General features: G+C 42.5%; 1 protein-coding gene across 2 annotated transcripts in view; it reads left to right on the top strand.

The window, feature by feature from the left end:
- The window catches only part of MDGA2 (MAM domain containing glycosylphosphatidylinositol anchor 2), a 388,607-nt gene that overhangs the window by 232,840 nt on the left and 136,097 nt on the right, over positions 1 to 19,670 (top strand). For both annotated transcript variants that reach the window (XR_012673750.1, XM_075150684.1), the window contains exon 7: positions 16,608 to 16,937. Coding sequence is in view for 1 of the 2 variants with exons in the window: in XM_075150684.1 (XP_075006785.1) it covers positions 16,608 to 16,937 (330 nt within the window). In the remaining variant the exon portion in view is untranslated. The remainder of the gene's footprint in view (positions 1 to 16,607; positions 16,938 to 19,670) is intronic.

Raw genomic sequence — 19,670 nt, 5'->3', positions numbered from 1 at the left:
ACAGCCCTTGGGCCAGCACACATGGTGATATGGAGACTTCTTCATGCCCCATGCACGCACAGCTACGCAGAGAAGACTTCACATTATTGCCGGGAGCTCGGTAGTTAGAGACCTCACCTGTGATGTGGCCCCAGGCTCAGTTCCTTGCCTTGATCTGGCATGGGAAGTTGAACATCCAGCTTATCCCATGTCCCAGGAAACTCTTTGAGCCTGAGGATCTTTTAGACTTTGCTGTTAGAGGTTATTTTACACTTTTGAAATTCTCTCTTCAATGCGTATTTGGAAGCAAATACGGGAAGCATAAGGCATTAGAGAAATGATAATATTGGCCTTGTAATCCTTCAGATACTGCATAAAAGCATGATCATCGCAATACCGTACAGATTTTGGGTGACAATTGGAAATGTCAAATGAGGCAGGAATCAAGATAATCATATGTCTACGGCTTCTGGAAAATTATAGATTTTCAACATGACTCAAACTGGGTACTCAGAATTATGAAAGCATGGAAGAACAAATATTCCAAAGACACCACGAAGGGGAAAATGGAAATAAAATCCCTCTGTAGCTGCCAGTATGTCAATGAAGAATTAAAGACTTTTGATGATGAAGGATGTAAGGTGGCTCCTCCAACCAATGAGAGAGCAAAAATGCTGGGTAGCATCTTTGAAGGACACCTGTGCATCAGATTGGGAAACAGGTAGAGTCAGAGAAATGTTTTACAGGTCTTAAAGTACGGAGCACTGAAATGATTTGGAAGGATGTCAGCGTGCGCCAACTCGGATTTGTTGCCTCCTCAGCAACTTCTCCCATTACCTTCCTTAAATAGACGACTTCGTCTCTTCCATTGTAACTGCAACATTTTTTTAGTGCCAATTGACTCTGACCGTGTGACTTTTCCCTTCTGTGAAGCGGAAACATGGTGTTTAGAGTTAATTTTTCAAAGGGGTGGGATTCCCTGTCAGTTTAAATATAAAATAATAATTTTAAATGACCTGTGCTCAACATTAGCACAAAAGCTTTTGCTGAACAAAAAGCACTCTGGGGAAAATGCATTTTAGGCCGAGATTGCTGGAAGTACCTATTCCATTACGTCTTTAAAAACTGTATATGAACTGTGTAGTAGTGACTGCTAAAAAGAAGGTGGAAAAAAAAAAGACACAGATTTTGAAATGAATGAAATTTTTGTTTCTTTTGTAATAGATTAAAAAAAAGTGCTGTAATCTGGTATTACTGATGTCTATTCTTGCACACCTGCTTACCCTTCTGCTTTCCTGCAACAGCTCTCTTTATCCCAGAGCTTTTTCTTAGGAATTTCCTTTGCTGGTTTAGAGCAGTTGCATGAGGTTAAAGGATAAAAATAAGTCTGCCTGGGTACACAGCAGCACCTCTGCTGTCACCCCTCGAAGATCCTCAAATGCTGTTAATTGAAATGTGAGCAGGGCCCTCATGGGCTGATGCTGAGTGCCAGGGGCAAGGCTTACAAGTTTTATCCAAAAGGTGGAAATCGGATTTTGGTGGCACCCGTGACAGTCGTCCCCCAGCAGTTTTGCAGCGGCTGGATGCTGGCCAGTGGCCGAGCGATGTGTCCGTCTGATGCGCGTGATTGTTCGCTGGCATCTTCTGTGATGGTGGGAGCACTGGTCAGGGATGCTGGCTCCAGCATGCCAAGTCTAAAATGTTGGGTTTTCTGTGCAACTAGCAGAAGAACCTTTTTTTTTTCCTCCTTCTCTTCCCTCTCTCTGTATTTTGGGAAGTCTCACAGCAGACTGATTATAGTAGGGCTTATTTCATGGCTGGAAAAGCCGAAGGCCTTGGCAAATATCCATACACATAAAATGGGCATTACTACACTACGCAGAAGTGATGACAACCGTTGACTTCCTAATGAGGGACTGTGCACGTGTGTGGAACTTCATCGTGTGTGGTGCTGCATGGCTGCGGGTGCTGCAGGAGGCTGGCAGAGATCAGCTCCCCAGGATGCTTCAGTAGGGTGGAAATTCAGCAGCCCCTACGCTGGCTTTCAGTATCCATTGATGGTTGTGCTTTCCTTGGGGCAGACTAGAAAGCAAGAGTGATTTCATGAAAGTGCCAAGGTTTTGAAATTCATATTCCGGAATAGGACTGGAAGGGCCTTCCTGGGTCATCGAATCCAACTGTCTTTATCCCAGGCATCCATTTCATCTCATCTCATCTCTTGTGTAATCTTTTTTTTTTGTAAAATGACCAACTCCACCTGTAATTTCGATAGCTTTCTTCCAGCACCCTCCCAGCTCTTCCCAGGAGTCTCTTCCCATATCTCACTGCTCTGACATTGAGACCCTCTCTCGTTGCCATCATAATGTGCCTGTGGTGGGCTTGCCATCCCTTGAAAGCAGCTTTGCTGTGGAGTTGCATCAGGCAAGCTCTGCAAACGCCGTGCCGGGATGGAGGGCTGGGCTTTGCCTTTGCTGAACCACCGTGGCAGTTGGGCGTCTTCACCCTGCCGGGGGCTCTCCCTCTCCTCCCTCTTGCATTATGCCAATGTTTTGGTTTTTTTTGTCATAATCTTAAGTAGTTTACTTAACTCTTCGTTTTAACAGCACTCACCGCCTTGCTTAGTTTCTGCTGTGTCTTGTTGGACAAGACACCTTCCTCTGGTGTGGGGTATTTAAACCTTTCAAAAATGTTTGCAAATGGGCTTTGGGAGAGACCCCTGTGCTGGACAAGGATGAAGAATAGCTCTGTAAATTGGAGGCTGGGCACCACGGAGCTGGCACCGCTGCAGGCATCTCCCCAGGGCCTCTTCCAGCTTTTTAAGCATAAGTATAGTTTAGTCCAAAAAAAAAAGAAAAGCCAGCCTATTCTGCTTCTTCCACCAAGAGATCCGCCCAGTGAATGAGATTTCAATGAGACAAGAGTTTAGCCTAGAAAACCTGATCTTACAGCACATCCAGCTACAGTCATAAGTTACCAGTGCGCTATCCTAAAAGTTCACAGCTCTGAGAATGAATGTGTAAAAAAGTTGAGCTTCAGAGTTTAATAAGTCCATTTATTTTTATTGTCTGCAATAGCAGTCTCAGGTATGGGCGCTTTCTCCCAGGCTGGAGTGTATCATGGACGAGTTCATAAAACGGTTCCATATAAAAATGTAGATGGTTTATTGATTCTTCTGCCCTTTCATTAGGACTTCCCAGAATTTTTGTGTACAGAAATTTTATTTTTAAATGAGTTTGCTGCTCTGCAAAACATCATGTGGTGCCTGTTGGGCACCACATATCTATAAAGATATATCAGAAGGGATTTCAAGAGGTAGTATTCATTCGATCTCTCTCCTTCTGCCCCTTGCATTGTGGCTGCTTCAAGTAGCCACGTTCTTTTTTCACCAGGGGCAAGGAGAAAAGGTTATCCTTACTGTTGGTTGGCTAACAATTATTAACTACTAATATATGATAAATTTTTTTGGCAGGGGTGTGGTGTCGTAGTTTGATATTATATTAGATCTTGGGTGATTAATACAGGATGAGGTCTGGGTAGTCTTAACAACATTATCATTTTGGCAGAAAAAATTGAGTTTTTCAAAGTTTTGTCTTATCCTGAAGGGAGAGGAAGAGAAGAGAGGAGAAAGAACAGTGCACAGTGTTTTGTTCTGATGTTACCAAGATATTCTGATGACCTTGAAATGTGTTTTAAGGTACTTACTTGTATTTCATCAGGCAACTGTGAATGAGTTCGGTAGGTCTCTGCCCAGTCTGACAAATCATTTTGGAAAGTTTTATAGGATCCTGATTAATTTTTGAGGCATTGAACTGTGGAATAAAAAAAAAGCGTTGAAGGGAAATGCATCCCATGTTGGAACAAATTCAAGCTCTAATGAAATCCTGCAGTCAAATAAAGCTCTTGAGCCAGGAGATGGGGACAATCTGGTGTGGAAGCCTTGGAAACTGGGGGTTTGCTCTAGGTTTTGGAAGAAAGGCAAGTACTGTGTGCTGAGTTTCATTTTCAGTGCATGGGTAAAGAGAAGAGTGAAGATTTGCAATGTATTACTTTTGGGCATCCAGGAAAACTCAGCATGGCCATTTTGGTTTTCTTTTTTTTTTTTTTGACAGCTTTGGCACAAGAATTAAACTTTATAAAGGTATTGGCCCTGGAAGACACCCAGCTGTAATGTGCAGAGGATTTATAATTTGTTTGGCAAGTGCACAGCCCACTGGGGATTGTGTCAGCTTCTCTGAATTGTTTAATTTATATCCCAGTTCTTGTCTGGCTTGTGAAGTTCCCGTTTGCCTGCGAGACGAGCAGTCTGTGGGACGGGGCAGCCCTGAGCCCTCAGGTCTGGCCGGGATCACACGCGGTACGTTGGCTTGGCAAGCTGTAACAGCGTGGGATTTTGTAGCATAGGAAATGTTTTGGGGTTTTTTTCCCTTTCTTCTGCTTGGGGTTTCAAAAACTACTGAATGCCAGCTGCCAATTTGTCTCCACTGCTTATTGACCAGCCTTCATTTAGTTTTTGCTATTTCACCCCCAGGTACCTACCTTGATGTGTTTGAATCGTTATCTGCGTCTGCTTAAAATCAGAGGTGAAAGCAGCCTTCCACCAGGCAGATGAGGCTGCGTTGTGTGTGCTGGTCCCTGGTGGGACACTCCAGTTTCTGTCCCAAAATCAGCTGTATCCTGGTGTGACACCACTGGGATGACTCCTGGTTTTCACAAGCAGGGAACCACAGCCAGAAGGTTGTGCAGTCTCCATCCCTGGACGTTTTCAAGCCCTGAACGACCTGGTCTGAGCTCACATCTGGCCCTACTTTGAGCAGGAGATTGGTCTAGAAACCTCCTGAGCTCCCTTCCCACCTGAATATTTCTATGACCCTATATGTCTTTGCTCTTCTCATGATGCTTATTTCTCTTGAGTATTTACTTCTAAAAGAAGTTAAAGGAGAAACCATGCTGTGTTTCACATACTTTGATCTCGGCTTAATCTATTTAATGGATCATATACTGAGTAACTTGTAAACTGAAATCTTCTTCATTACAGAGAAGTATACACCTCCCCTTCCTTCAAAAGAAAAGCAAGGAAAGAAATAGGAGCTAATTAACTAGAGCACACGTAAAAACAGACACCTGCCACATGGCATCTTCAGAATAATAAATCCTTTTCTTTTAAAAATTAGAAGCATTTATAAAAATAGAGAGAAAACCTGAAATCTCTCCACAGTATTTGCATTTAAATTGAAAACGTGAATGCATCTGGTCTTGTAAGTGCCAATAATTACTTGATATTAAAAAGTTTGGAGATGCTGTAGTAGAATATGCTTGACAACTTAATTGTTCTGATAGCTACTGAAAGTTAAGGTTTTAAAAAACTTTAAGCTAAAACCATGTTGACAGAAGCAAAATGAACTGTTGGTAAAATGCTGAGAATATGCATCTTTTTTTAGCAAGACTGTGCTTCAAGTCTGTCTTTGGGTAGGAAGGTGACTAAAGGGAACATGCAGGCAGTATAATTTTGTCAAAACTATCTTGCACAGAGTCCTAAATACCTTATTTAAGAAATTTGAATTTTGAGAGTGGTCAATGTTGGTGCATTCTCCCTTAAAGCTCTGTGAAAGTTTATGTAGTTATGCTATTTTTTAACGTTCTTCTTACGACCCAAACAAGGTGCACCCTGCCTGCTCGCTCGGCAGGTGAATTTTCTTCTGGAGCGAGTTCTCTTTTGTGAAAACATCAAATAGCATTATTTGTTGCTAATCCAGGTGAAGCTAGCTCTGTGCAGAGCTTATGGGTGGTTTTATTTGATGTTAGACTGACTTTGCAATTCTAAGCAAAATGTGCAGACCTCCTTTCAGAATAAGAAAGTTTCCATATCAACTTCCAAGCAGTTTTACAGGGTTATAGAGATGAACTATAAGGTAAGAGAGCTTTCCCTGCTAGAGGAGAAATAAAACAACAGTATAGTGCTGACCTTGCTAGACCTGGTGATCTCCCGTCAGCCAAGAATGAATCTGAATAACAGAGTACAAAATAGATGCAACTGCTGTGCGGGCAAGCTGGCAAGACTTTGAGTATTGAATTCAAAAAGTGCTGTAGGCTGGTGCTGTGCAGAAGATGTTGAGGGATCTATCCCATCCGCTTTCTTTTCATCCAGTTTAGTATTTCTGTAAGAGAAAAAGGCGAAGGCCATGGCTGGATACGAGGTGGTCACTCTGAGAGTTTCTAGGTCCTGTGAATTGGCTGGAAGACAAAGCGCATGTTGGCAGATTTCCACAATTTGGTGTTTTGAGGGGGTTTATTGCTTTGTTTGGTTTCAGGAATGACCAGGAAGGGTGACTGTTCTTACTGAAAGACATTGAAATGTGCACTGATTTGGTCTGTATGGTGGATGGGCAGAACCTGCCAAGCCACATCTGCCATGACATTGTTTGAGACCCAGTTTAAACACCCTAGGGACAGTGTGATCTGTGGAGCAGGATGGTTTTCAAGATAGCTCAAAGACAAAAAGCAAAATTTGGATGGAAAGAGGTGTCTGTTGCCTCGACACAAACCAGTATGATTATAGTGGCTGAGTGTTAGAATAGCACAAGAAATCAAAGGTGAACAGTGGAAGGAGGAAACAGAAGGACTTGCAGAAACCTTGGCATATCCAGAGGGAAGAGCTCAGGCACCTAAGGCTGCTATTTGAGCAGCTCAATTTGCTGCTGGAGTGCTGTCTAATTAGAAGTGTTCAGTGTGCAGTGACAGTGAGGAACTGCAGATGGGACTGTGAACCGCAGCTTTTCTTTTCTTTGTCTGTTATTTTAATTAGTGACCAGCAGATGTATGAGCCTTTAATCATATATTTCAGCCTTTCTTAAATGTATCTCTTTTAAGTAACTCTGAATTTGGACTTACTTTTTTTTTTCTTTTTTTTTTCCCCTTCTGTTTATATTATTCCCTCAAATCCATTAATCTTATTTCTCTTGCTGTTTGGAAAATTGAATTCTTAAAGCTGGACGCAGAGTTTTTATCCAACCATTTCAACAACTGCATCTCATTAGTGAAGTTTCCTCTTCTTTATTGTCCAAGAGTCACTGGAGTCTTGGACATCGTGCTCCAAACTCAAAACTACCAACACATCATGAGGTCCAGTTTCACTAGAGCAAAGTTTTCTACCCCTGACCTGGCTACAGGTTGCTTCATTGAAGCATGGCATGAAGCACACGTCCAGGCTGGATCTTCAGTACTTTTGGACGTGAAGCTAAGCTAAGACATTGCTTTTCATCAGATGTTGATGTGGCCGTGATGTTCACAGAAGAATAGTGTGGCCTTAGAAAGGATTCAGTTTGTAAATGCAGTCTCCGGTTTGTTACAGAAATTTTCCATACACGGTTGCATGTCCATAACAGTGCTGAGTATGATGGACAATAGCCGTTCATCAGAAAGGAACAGAAGTGATTATGTACAAGACACTTCAGAGTAGGCTCGGCTGTGTCCAGAATTGATGTGCAGATTGTACAGATGTTACAAACCAGATAAACTTTCATTATGGAGAGCTGATATCTGCAAACTTTGTTACGTGGAGTGTGATTTTGCTCTTCTGTTTTAGAACTAGGCTAGAAGACTGTAATACTGAACGATTTGCTTTTATTATTTTGCTTTCAAATGCTTTGCTGGTTGACAAAAGCAAATTTGCGTTTTCAGTGTTCCATATACACAAAATAATGTCAAAACGTATTTTAATGTAACAGAATGGAGTTTAATGGACTATGCTGTGATATTCACCAGCGAGAAAGATATTTTGGACAGTTGTTAAATTGTCTCTACTCAGCTTAGCTGTTTGATAATATAGTTTAAGGCAATATCCTGTAGAATACTGAAGACAATTCAGCTTTGTTGCCCACGGCCAGAATAAACAAAGACTTTGTGTTTCTTTGGAGCTTATGATAGGAACTTTTATTTTGCTTCTATTGATTTGGTAGAGGTAGACATGTTAATGAAGAAAGAAACATTAGAGAAGGATTTCCATGAGTCTTTCTTCAGTGGGAATGACTCTTTATTTAGTACAGAGATCCGTTTATGCTGGGCTTCCACCTAAAAGTCAATAAACCAGACAATGTGGACTGCACTGCAGTTTCCAAGGTGTGGTACTGGAGCAGATTCCTTTGTTTCATACATTTGTTCATTTAATCATTCAGACAAACAAATCTGAAACCCAGCCCAGTTGTGTAGATGTTGGATGATAGCTTTGACAAACAGGCATCTAAGAAAGCATCAAGAGGTATTAATATTTGTTTTGTTGTTTGCCTGCATTGCAAGGGAGCGTGGTAGGATGGTCCCTATCTCATAGGGAACCAGTGTCACAGACTCCTGGTCAGCTGGTGGCCCATGGTCCCCCGTATTAAACACAGATCTTTCTTCACTTAACAGAGAAGATCTGCATATTAGTCCAAGTTTGTTTGCAATTTTGCTTTTGCAAATTGCAAATTTTGCAATTGCTTTGCAATTAGTTATGTGTTTTGTAGTAATACAGCAAGGCTCAGGTCACAGAAATGTTGTGTCAGAATAATGACATAAGTTGAATTGTGCCTTTTTCTCTTCTGTTTGAGGTTTGAAACAGATTATTTCAGGGGAGCATAAATAATTCAGAATTCCTGCAGTAAAACATCACTTGATGTACTACTATACATTTTTGTGTGCCTTTAACGACAGTGAGCCAAGTAATTTTATTTTTCCGTTATTTTTCAGTGATGGGATACTTATGATTTTATAAAGATCACAGAATCCACCAAACTAGATCCAGGTGCTTACACCACATATATTAAATACATCCATTCTGTATGTTGAACTTGTGTATTTAACCAACTGCTGTATTTATTTATTCCTGAAATTCTATATTACAAAGCTGGTGCCTTAAACCTGGACAGGCACAGGTGAGCTGTGTCTGACACCTCCACAGCTGCAAGCAAAATCAGTGAATTTCTCCTTGAGGGGAAGGAAGTGGAGTTTTTATTTTCCTCTACAAAATCTGGGAACCAGCAAAGACTACAAGTATGAGCAACAGCATGCAATGAGAAGAGTTGGCTTCTCAAGATGTCTTGACAGATTAGGAAGAAGGTTTAGGTTTACGAATACACTTTACAAGTCTTTTAGGGACTACCTAAAACCTTTGTTGTAAGGCTGTGACTCTTTTGAATTGCAGGATTGCTTTTCCCATCTGTAAGGCACTAAGGAGATGAGGGATCTGGTATGATTGAAGCAAGAGCTAGTGATAAGAGTTGACTTTACCCGCCGCCTGCCTTATATCTTTCTCTCAAGAACCAGTGAATCATCCCAGTATCATCTTCTGGTACAAAGATCACAGCAGTAATGTGGAGAGTTGCTTCTCAGTCTTTCAAAGCAAGCAGTCTATGTCTGGATTAACAGGCTAGAGTTTTTAGAGAGCGAAGCTGGGTTTTGCAGCTCACTTTCCAAGCAGGCTGTTCCCGCAGTGCTTTTTCTGCTTTTTTCTTTTGATGTGAAATAGAAGTCAAGTCAAAGGACTTAATCCAAAGCACACAGAAGTCATGGAAGGACCATCATTCGCTGAGGTGAACTTTGGATCAGATCTTTGGATCAGATCCTTGCTGTTTCTCTGCAGGCCATTGGCCTTAAAAATAAAGTCAAGAATCTTTCCAATTAGCACAAACTCTTTTTCATGCATGGAAACATTAGAGGTCAGTAACATCTGAGCACTAGGAAGGGATTGCTGCCTTGCCTGACCCAGGGGATGCAGCTGAAACACAGAACGTCCAGTGGTTTTGGAAGATCCTGGAAATGAGCTGGATCTGGAGGTGAAGGTATTGGCACTTCCTTGACAAAATGCCAGTGCAGGGTGCTCAGAAAAAAGCGGGGTGCTGGATGCTGAGTTCACCAAACCTCCATATGTACTCAATGGTGCTCCGAGACACACGCAACTCTTCACATCTGCTTGGCAGATTCTCAGGTGACATTCTCATCTTGTTTACTGGGAACAGGTTAAAATAAAATTGCTCACGAGCCTTAAAAAAATGTGAAAGGGAACAATCAAAATTCATTGAAGTCACTTCTGGTGAGTGCACAGAAGTTGGACCTCATGTGGCATCCAACTGCTCGGTCAAGGTTAAAATCAGTAATTTGCACAGTTCTGCTACTTAATATTGCTGTTGCTGCGGGCTGCACACAGACACAAACATTAGCAAACACAAAGCCAAGTATTCCCCAATGTCCTGCGTCAGCTTAGGAAGCAGCCAGTGGCCAATAGTAATTATGTCAAAGCCTGCAAATAGTGCAGCAGCTGATGTATTCAATTACTGTCTTTGATGCCATTCGTATATCCTGAAATGTGCATTCACGAGATATGGACATTTTGATGCGTTAAAGGAGCATTTTGGGTTGATCAAGGTGGGGGTGGGAAGATACGACTTAACCTGATGAATGCAAATAGACCTTAGTTGAGATGCTGAAATGCATTTTATTACTTTGAAATGTAATTAATGAGGGAGGGCAAAGACAATTTTGTGAGGAGTTTAAGGACAAAAATTGTTTCATCTTTGTTTATTTGATCACATCGTAGTTCTCTGGGGCCTCTTTGGAGGAAGACTGGCACTTTCCTGAGTCTCAAAGTGCAGTTACAGACTTATTTGCACATTTGCTGCTATTTTGGAGCCCTGTGTGTTGATTATGTTCTGAAATCTCTGCTGGGATGCTGCTGTGGTTAGCATGTCTGCAGCACCATCTCCCACATTTTGCTCGTTAACCCTGTCTCTTTTATTTACTATATCTAACCCCATGGAAACATTCCAATGATGCCTCAAATGTAACTGATAATACAGTGAAAAAACAGAGTCAGAATCCATCGCATGTTTCAATATACTTGACAATTTAGGAGGGTGCTTGGAAATTATGGTGCAAGAAACTACACCTGAGGATAATCCAAACGAGTGTTGTATGGGGCTTGACTGTGCATGCAAACCCATGTGCAGAATACATACAGAAATCACTTTTCCATTACATGGTGGATTTGTACCAGGCTCAACTCAGGTGTTCCCAAGAAGTCAGTACATGACACAATGTAAATCAGTCAGGTCTGAAGTCTTTTTGGAGACTACATCCAGCATATGTGAATCTAAGACTCTACACCTTCTTGCCTGCAAGAAGCAGCTTTGTATTCCCAAGTCTGCTGAAGGCATCGTCACTCTGGAGAGGTCTGCTGACCCTATGTCATTTTGCCAAGGATCCCTGTTAGTTCTGGGTCTGAGACTAGCTTAATGGGGCCCTTCATTGCTGTAATAACTTTTCTTTCAAAGACCTGAGCAGGGTCATCCCAGCCCCTCCTGTCTCTGCCAGCCAAGAGTACCCTAAACTCTGACTTACACAGTCCTCTTCTCCATCGCAGCATACCTGAGAGTGGTTCATCTGCTCAGAAGGTTTTCTGACCTGGTAGGTTGGGAAGTTTCCAATATGTGAAGTGATTTGGAGTCTCATCAGTCTGGAGTGGGAGATCCAGCTTCAGTTTCCTCTTCCTATGAAAGACGAACAAGTGCCAAGTGCCGGGTCCTGCACTTTGGCCACAACAACCCCAGGCAACGCTACAGGCTTGGGGAAGAGTGGCTGGAAAGTGCCCAGAGGAAAAGGACCTGGGGGTGCTGGTCGACAGCCGGCTGAACGTGAGCCGGCAGTGTGCCCAGGTGGCCAAGAAGGCCAACGGCATCCTGGCCTGTATCAGAAATAGTGTGGCCAGCAGGAGCAGGGAGGTGATCGTGCCCCTGTACTCGGCACTGGTGAGGCCGCACCTCGAATCCTGTGTTCAGTTTTGGGCCCCTCACTCCAAGAAGGACATGGAGGTGCTGGAGCGTGTCCAGAGGAGGGCAACGAAGCTGGTGAAGGGTCTGGAGCACAAGTCTGATGGGGAGCGGCTGAGGGAACTGGGACTGTTTAGTCTGGAGAAGAGGAGGCTGAGGGGAGACCTTATCACACTCTACAACTACCTGAAAGGAGGTTGTAGCGAGGTGGGGGTTGGTCTCTTCTCCCAAGTAACAGGCGATACAACAAGGGAAAATGGCCTCAAGTTGCGCCAAGGGAGGTTTAGATTGGACATTAGGAGAAATTTCTTTACTGAAAGAGTGGTCAGGCCTTGGAACAGGCTGCCCAGGGAAGTGGTGGAGTCACCATCCCTGGAGGTATTTAAAAGACGTGTAGTTGTGGTGCTTAGGGAGATGGTGTAGTGGGCATGGTGGTGTTGGGTTGACGGTTGGACTGGATGATCTTAGAGGTCTTTTCCAACCTTTATGATTCTATGATTCTAAGAGCTCTAGCTCCTAAGATGCTCTAGCACCATAGCTGCTACTGCTGTTTTCAGGGTTTGGGCAAGGGAGGTTTTTTACTACTTAGGGGTGGTGGCAGTACTGCAGTGCTTTCCATCCTTGTGAATGAATGGTGGGGCAAGCCCACTAGAAATTCCAATGAGAGGCACTTTTGTTTTTGGGCTGCTTCTGCGCCAAATATTGAGCACTATCATATCTGGGCCAATTCTGGCTGTAGTCCTGGGTCCCAGGTCAGAGAGAAGCATGTCTGCCCATCATGGCCCCATGCTGCTCCCTGCTCCCACTGTCCTCCAGCTCTACATGCCTGCAGCTATCGGATGTCTTTGGGTACCTGTGGTTGGTTTCCTGGGGACCTCTTCCAGGTATGGATGGTGATTTTCATGTGCTCTGGTGGCACATTAGAAATTCCAGAATACACAGGTTAATTGTAGAGATCACTCTGTTTATTCTGGCGCCAGGTGAGATTAGGGATTTACAGATGTGGGTTGTTTAATGATCTCACTTAACTCTGAAAAGGCACTGTATTTTAAAGTCAACTTTTTTGCTGATTTTGGTAACAGAAGAAAATGCTGATAGCTCTGCAGTTTGTGCAGTCTTGGAGAATGGGGTTATAAAAACAGTACGTTGACTCTCAACCATAGGTTGTAATTACAGTTGTTGGGTTGTTTGATGTGGGGATTTCATGGCTATTACTGATGAATATAGTGTGTATGTTCACATGGCTTAAGAGACGTTAAGAGGTTTCGTTTGGGGAATAGGGCAAAGAGACTTTTCCCTTCACTTCAGAGTTTCTAGAAACTCCCTTACCTTTTTCTATGTAGTGCACTGAGCCACAGCCCTCCTCTGAACTCCTTGTACTTGGATGTACGGAAAAATACTTAGCTCAGGTATACGCTCTGCACAGTTCTTTGGTGATTAGAGTTTGCTGTAGCAGATCAGGACGCTCGATGATCCAGCCCAGTTACTTCTTGTACCTTACACTCAGTCTGCGTAAAACCAAACCAACAAGCGACAGCCACAAAACTCAGTTGTTTTTGTAATTTAGTCCATGAGCCAGAGTGTGGAGCCCTTCCTGGCCCATGAAGTAAGTGGCTTATGGCCCAGACTTTGAGGTTCTGTACCCCTTATCTAGCTTGCGGACAGTATCGTAGCACTAGCCATAACAAAGGACAGATGAAAGTTAATGTGACTTTTCTGTTAGACCTTGTTGTTTCTTTATAGGAATGAGAAACTGCTGAAATGGTCTGTATAAGCACTCGAAGCAAAGGAGAAAAATTAAGAAATAAAAATAGTTTATTGAGGTTATTAGCAACTAATTCTGTTTGAAATGTGCTGCTCATCGTGCCTATCATGAGTTATTTTTTCTTTTTCCCCTCTTTGAAAATTATTTGCATAGTACATTTATTGTTTTTTGTGTATGTAAGCATTGTTTGATTTTCCATTTTCAAACAAAAAAAGTTCAGCTTGCGTTTCAAAATTACTTGCTGTGGCAGTTTCCAACTGTCATACAATGTATGGTTCATCCTCTTGAATCAAAGCGTGTGTTCATTCTGCTTCCTGGGGAACTGGCTGCAGCTTTAAAAGGGAATGAGAGATGCTCAGTAAAGACTAGTGCATTTTAGTGCAAATTTAATCTTGATAAAACTCATGAAACTTTCTTAAATAAATGAAATAATAATAAGTTCTTAAAAACACATCAACCACTTGGATTCTTGAATACATATTTACAACGAAATAGCAGCACCCAGACAAACGCCGTTCATGCCATACCTGATCAGCACAGCAAATGTAACAATTTTTTCATTCTCTGATTAAAAGGGCTGGCTTCCTCAATGGAAGAAGTTTCTCATACCATGTGTGAGGGGTTGTCCACAAGTAGCCAGATTTTATGGTTCTCTTCCATTGAAAAAAACCCTAATTATTAATTAAATGTTAATTCTTTTCAAAGTTGTGAAAGTGCTAATTCAGCGTGGCATTTGCAAGCTCCAAAGAGTTGTTTTGTTCAAGGAGCTACTGAGCTAATAAAATTGAGTCTAAATTAGCATTTTCACCACTTGTAGAGATGTAAGGAGCTGACACACCGTGCTTTCTTAGTGTGCTTGGTGCCTCATGCATCTATTTCCATTTGACGTTGTTAGACTTTCTGTACACAGCAAGTGAAAGGTACATATTACCCAAAGTATGGGATCCAGGGAAATTTTCAGCTCATAGCCTTTGCCGTTTGTAACAACGTCATTGGCTGTAAGCATGTAAATATATGAGGCCAGACAAGAGAGGTCCTTTAACAGGTTGCTGCAAATAGGTCCTTTACTCAAATGCTCCGCATGTGGGGCACTGTGCATGGATGGGGGGACAGAGAGAGCAGGAGGGGACAACAGGGCAGCCTGGAAAACTTTTCAATAGAAGTCAGCACAATGACAAGAAATGGTGGATTTAAATATTTGTCTTCCAGTGCTTGCATTCAACCTGGGTATTTGCTTGTAACATCTCTAACTGGTATTTTCATTGTGGAACTTTCCATTTGGAGATAGCATATATAAACATACATACATACTTATGCACACATATATAGAGGGAGAGGGATCTTGGGATTGTATAAGTAGCATTTTATATTCAGTACATCAAAATATATGTGTATTTGAAGGACTTAATGGCTGATTCTGAGGCACTCTTCCAAAAATAAGTATCATACCAACACTGCTTTAGAGCAATCACTTTATTGATGTAAATGATGATAGTTTCTGGATAGTTTTATGCTCATTTAAAGAATGACAAGAAAAAATCAGATAAGTGAGTTGCAGTATTATTTTGCTTCTGTGCAGTAGATTGATGAGGGGCTGCTAGTAAAAGACGCTGGTCTTGCCAGGAAGATGGTGGGGAATAGTGTTTTCCAGAGTGGCTGTGCCCCTGCCTGAGTGTAGGGCACTCCGGAGCACTGAGCCTGCCTTTGAAATGGCCTCAAAAAACTCATCTGCCTTGGGATTCCCATCTGAAACACTGAGACTACCTTATCTCTGCTTTGCTGTGGTTTAGAGAATTAATTGAATTTGTATTGCAGGCTTGAATAGTCTTGGATGCAGATAGAAATCCTTGGGATATGCTGTGCGTCTCTAGGTGATAATGTTCTTCTCTCAGTTGTGTGTGCAACCTTCAGCCTCAGGTTGTTCCTGTGACTACGGGATGGGTTTTCCTTGTCTGACAAGACCCAGCCAGGGAAGTGCAACCAAGGTGCTCGTGACGAGCTCTCCTGCGTGGTTATATCTCAGAAGAGCATCCTTTTGCCATTGACCATCGCTAAGGCCTAAAGATGTACTCTCAGCCCCCTTACCTTTTAGATCTGGCAGCAATTTCCCCACCTGAACAAGGCAGTGCAGTCGGCCGCTCTGCCGTCCGGTGGGGTACGGCAGCCTGCCTGCGGGCAGCCGCGGGGACGGAGGGAGCCCTCCAGGCTGCCATGGGGAAGGAGCAGGGTGTGTAAACCAGGGCAGACTGTAGCCTCAGGCGTGTGCTTACCTCTTCTCATTTAACCATCTGGCACAAAGCTATTTTGCATGGCCGCATTTGTTTCCCGATAGATTGGAGGTGACACTACTGGTTGTATTAGCGATGTTAGGTTGATATCTCTATTTTCTCTTCTCCCAGTGCTCTGATAGCATGGGGCTGAGGAAGGGCGTGTAAATACCTCCAGAGACAGTTAACAAACACTGAAGATTCATGAATTATTTTGGTTACTCTTCAGTTGTCAGCAGCTCAGCCTAATTTAGGTGCTGTGACTTCTTATTTTTCATTTTGGAAATGACAAGTACTTTAGCAGTGTGTAATCTGTGATGGTATTTGATTAAGATCTGATCCTACAAAAAATTAACTATGTGCTAAATGTGTGCATTGGAGACTTCAGTGGCTTCCCAAGCATCGTAGAATTACAGAATGGTTTGGGTTGGAAGGGACCTTTAAAGGCCATCTAGTCCAACCCCCCTGCAATGGACAGGGACATCTTCAACTAGATCAGGTTGCTGAAAGCCCCATCCAACCTGACTTTGAATGTTTCCAGGGATGGGGCATCTACCACCTCTCTGGGCAACCTGTGCCAGTCTTTTACCACCCTTGTGATAAAAAAATTTTTGCCTTATATTTAGTCTGAATCTACCCTCTTTTAGTTTAAAACCGTTCCCCCTTGTCCTATTGCTACACAACTTATTAAAATCATATGCAGGCATAAAGGGAAGCATGAGCATAGTAAGTCTTTGCAAAGTCTGAATACGCAAAATTGGTACTTTATTATAGTAAACTTTTTTTTTTTGCATATTTCAGCCTTAAAAAAAGGACGTTTTTGGATCACCCCTGACCCATATCACAAAGATGACAACATCCAGATTGGGCGAGAGGTGAAAATCTCCTGCCAGGTGGAAGCCATCCCTTCTGAAGAGCTTACATTCAGCTGGTTTAAAAATGGACGTCCCTTGCGAAGCTCTGAAAGGATGGTCATCACACAGACTGACCCCGATGTTTCACCTGGCACCACAAATCTGGACATCATTGACTTGAAATTCACTGACTTTGGGACATACACGTGTGTTGCGTCTCTGAAGGGAGGTGGCATATCGGATATCAGCATTGATGTCAACATCTCCAGCAGTACAGGTAAGGAGGCTTTCTTTGGTATCAGTTGTACTTCGCTATAGCCAAACTATGGCTTTCCTTGACTCATAGAAAAAAGAGGTGTATACGCAGAGCACTTCTCACCATGGGGATATCCAAGCAGACCCTAGATCAGGGGCTGTGTCGCTTTGGTTAAAGGACAGAAACCTGAATAAGTGGCATGTGGTGCACTCTCCCGAGAACATACTAATGTCTGACTTACCCAGACAAGCTTCTTTTACTGTCAGAAAAGTTATTGCTTCTATAAAAGGACTTTGGCCTTTGTTTAGGACTTCAAGGCATCCTGAGTCATGAAAAAATAGCTAGTAGGAAATTACAAGCAGAAACAGGAGTGTGTTATGTTAACCAAACTGAATCCATCCAGCTACTCTAATCGAACAGCAAGTGCCAAGTACAGAGGAAGGAGCTCTTTTTTCTTAATGATTACGCATTGCATGTTGATGAATCATGCTATTCCCAATAGGCAAAACGTGTAAGGTATCTATTACATGTATTTCCAGATCAGTGATTGAAACGTCTCTCTCTTTGATGAGCTAGAGCCTTGGCTATTACTTTGACTGATAATAAATATCTTGTTATTCCTACTGTGGAATAGGAATATGTAACACAATAGCAATTGCCTGCTTTTCTTTATCTCATTGCTAAAAGCTGGTTTGTAACCAATAGATTTCATAGACTTTTCCCCCCAGTAGTTGACTTTAATAACTGAGGTAGTCCATGTTAATAAAATGAACTAGAAAACATTCTGAATGCAGAATTTTTTTCCTGCCAAAAATGAGTTACAACCAAAAAAAAAAAAAAGTTGTTGCTGGTTGATTTCTACAGAAAAGGATAAAAAAAAAGCATTTCTGTTTTCAGAACTCTATTTTATGTTAAAATGCAGAGGCAAATAGTGTCAGTATTATATCTGCTATCCATCCTGTCCTTTATATGAAGCGTTGCTGTGCTTTTCCTCAGATTGTGCTTGTTATTCACTGGGGTAAGGCACGCGGTGCATGCCGTTTAGAAGTAAGATGACAAAGAACACATTGGAAAACATTTTTATAGCACAGAAAGAAAATGTTTAATAGACATGTTCTGACCCCTTTTTACCAAACACATTCAAGTGTACGCTTTCTACTTTTTCAAAAAGATTAAATACACACTTTTTCCTCCAAGAGTATATCCACATTTCTATTCTCCAAATTTTACAACATCAGTAATACTTTGCAAGTACATGTCGCATCTAAACAATCTCTTACAACTTAAAAGATAAATTATTGTTTAGATTTTAATACATGAACTTGCCCTCCATCTTCAGTATGATACCGGTACCATGGATCCTGCTTCAACACCACATCGCTTCTGACATGAGTCTGAAAGGTTTTCATGAAGAATATTATGTACAACAGGGAGATAAGACAGGATTGACCTGTGATTTGGGTAGGAGCCTGGGAAGTAAAGCCATGGGATTGAGTTAGGGGCCACTTAAGCAAAATGGACGTATATAAGCCCATGGGACTGAATAGGAGGTATCTAAGGGAACTGACCGGTGTCACTTCAAGACCACTTTATCATCTTTGAAAAGTCATGGTGACCTAAGGAGATCCAACAGCGACTGGAAAAAATGAAATTTTAGCCCATCTTCCAAGACGGCAAGAAGGAGATGCAGGGGAGTACAGGCCAGTCATCCTCACCTCAGTCCCTGGGAAGGTCAGGGAGCATGTTCTCCTAGAAGCCATGTCAATCCATGTGAAGGACCAGGAGGTGACAGGAAACAACCAGCATGGATTATCAGAAGCGAACTGTGCCTGACCCAACCTGGTTGCCTACTATGATAAAAAGACTTGTCTCTGTGGGCAAGGGGCGGGAAAGGAAAGCTGTTTGCCTTGACTTTAGTAAAGCCTTCAGCAGAGTCTTTTGTAGCATCTTTATAGCCAAACTGGTGAAGTTTGGAGAGGTGGACTGGGCATAAGGTGTGTTTGGAAAATAAGGTGCAGAGAGTTGTGTTCACTGATAGAGAGGCAAAATTTGTGTGTGTATAAGTGAACAAGCAGTCAGCATGTACACAGTTCACTTTTGCTGTGTCCCACCCTGAAACAATGCTCACGTACACAAACCTTGAGAGACAGGAGGAAAACACTGGTTTTATTTAGTTTACTTAGTTCGTATTTTATTATTTGCTATTTATTTTCTATTTGTATTATTGTTCAGGGATCCTTGAATATTTTACTTCTTTTTGCTAAATTTTGTGAGTATAAACCAGAAGCATTTATTTTTACTGTTTGGTAACTCTTGAAATGATTTTGCACAATTTTGTGGACTTTTAGTTAACTTCAGAATGACTATGCTGGAGCAATGCAAGGAGCTTGGGGAGATAGTTGTGGAGGGCTGTTCCCTTGCAGTGGTAGAGGCTGGGGCTGCCTGGCCAGGGAGCAGCTCTGCGGGGTCCCGGTAGGCAGTGAGTGGACATGAGCAGCAGCGTGCCCTGGCGGCAATAGAGGCCAATGGATACCACGTCCAGTTTTGGACCCCTGAAGCAGGAGAAGCTTCAACAAACTGGGGCGAGTCCAGCAGAGGCTGTGAAAGTGGTCAAGAGCGGTTGGAGGAAGGGGGCTTGTCCAGCCTGGAGAGGAGACAGCCCTGGGGCACCTAACAGCAGCCATCCCCTGCCTATAAGGGATGTATCAAGAGGATGGAGCCGGGCTCTTCGCAGCAGTGTGTATTGGGAAGGTG

The sequence above is a fragment of the Calonectris borealis genome, chromosome 5, assembly GCF_964195595.1.
Source record: "Calonectris borealis chromosome 5, bCalBor7.hap1.2, whole genome shotgun sequence".
Classification (NCBI taxonomy): domain Eukaryota; kingdom Metazoa; phylum Chordata; class Aves; order Procellariiformes; family Procellariidae; genus Calonectris; species Calonectris borealis.
This window is presented reverse-complemented; position numbering and strand designations above follow the sequence as displayed.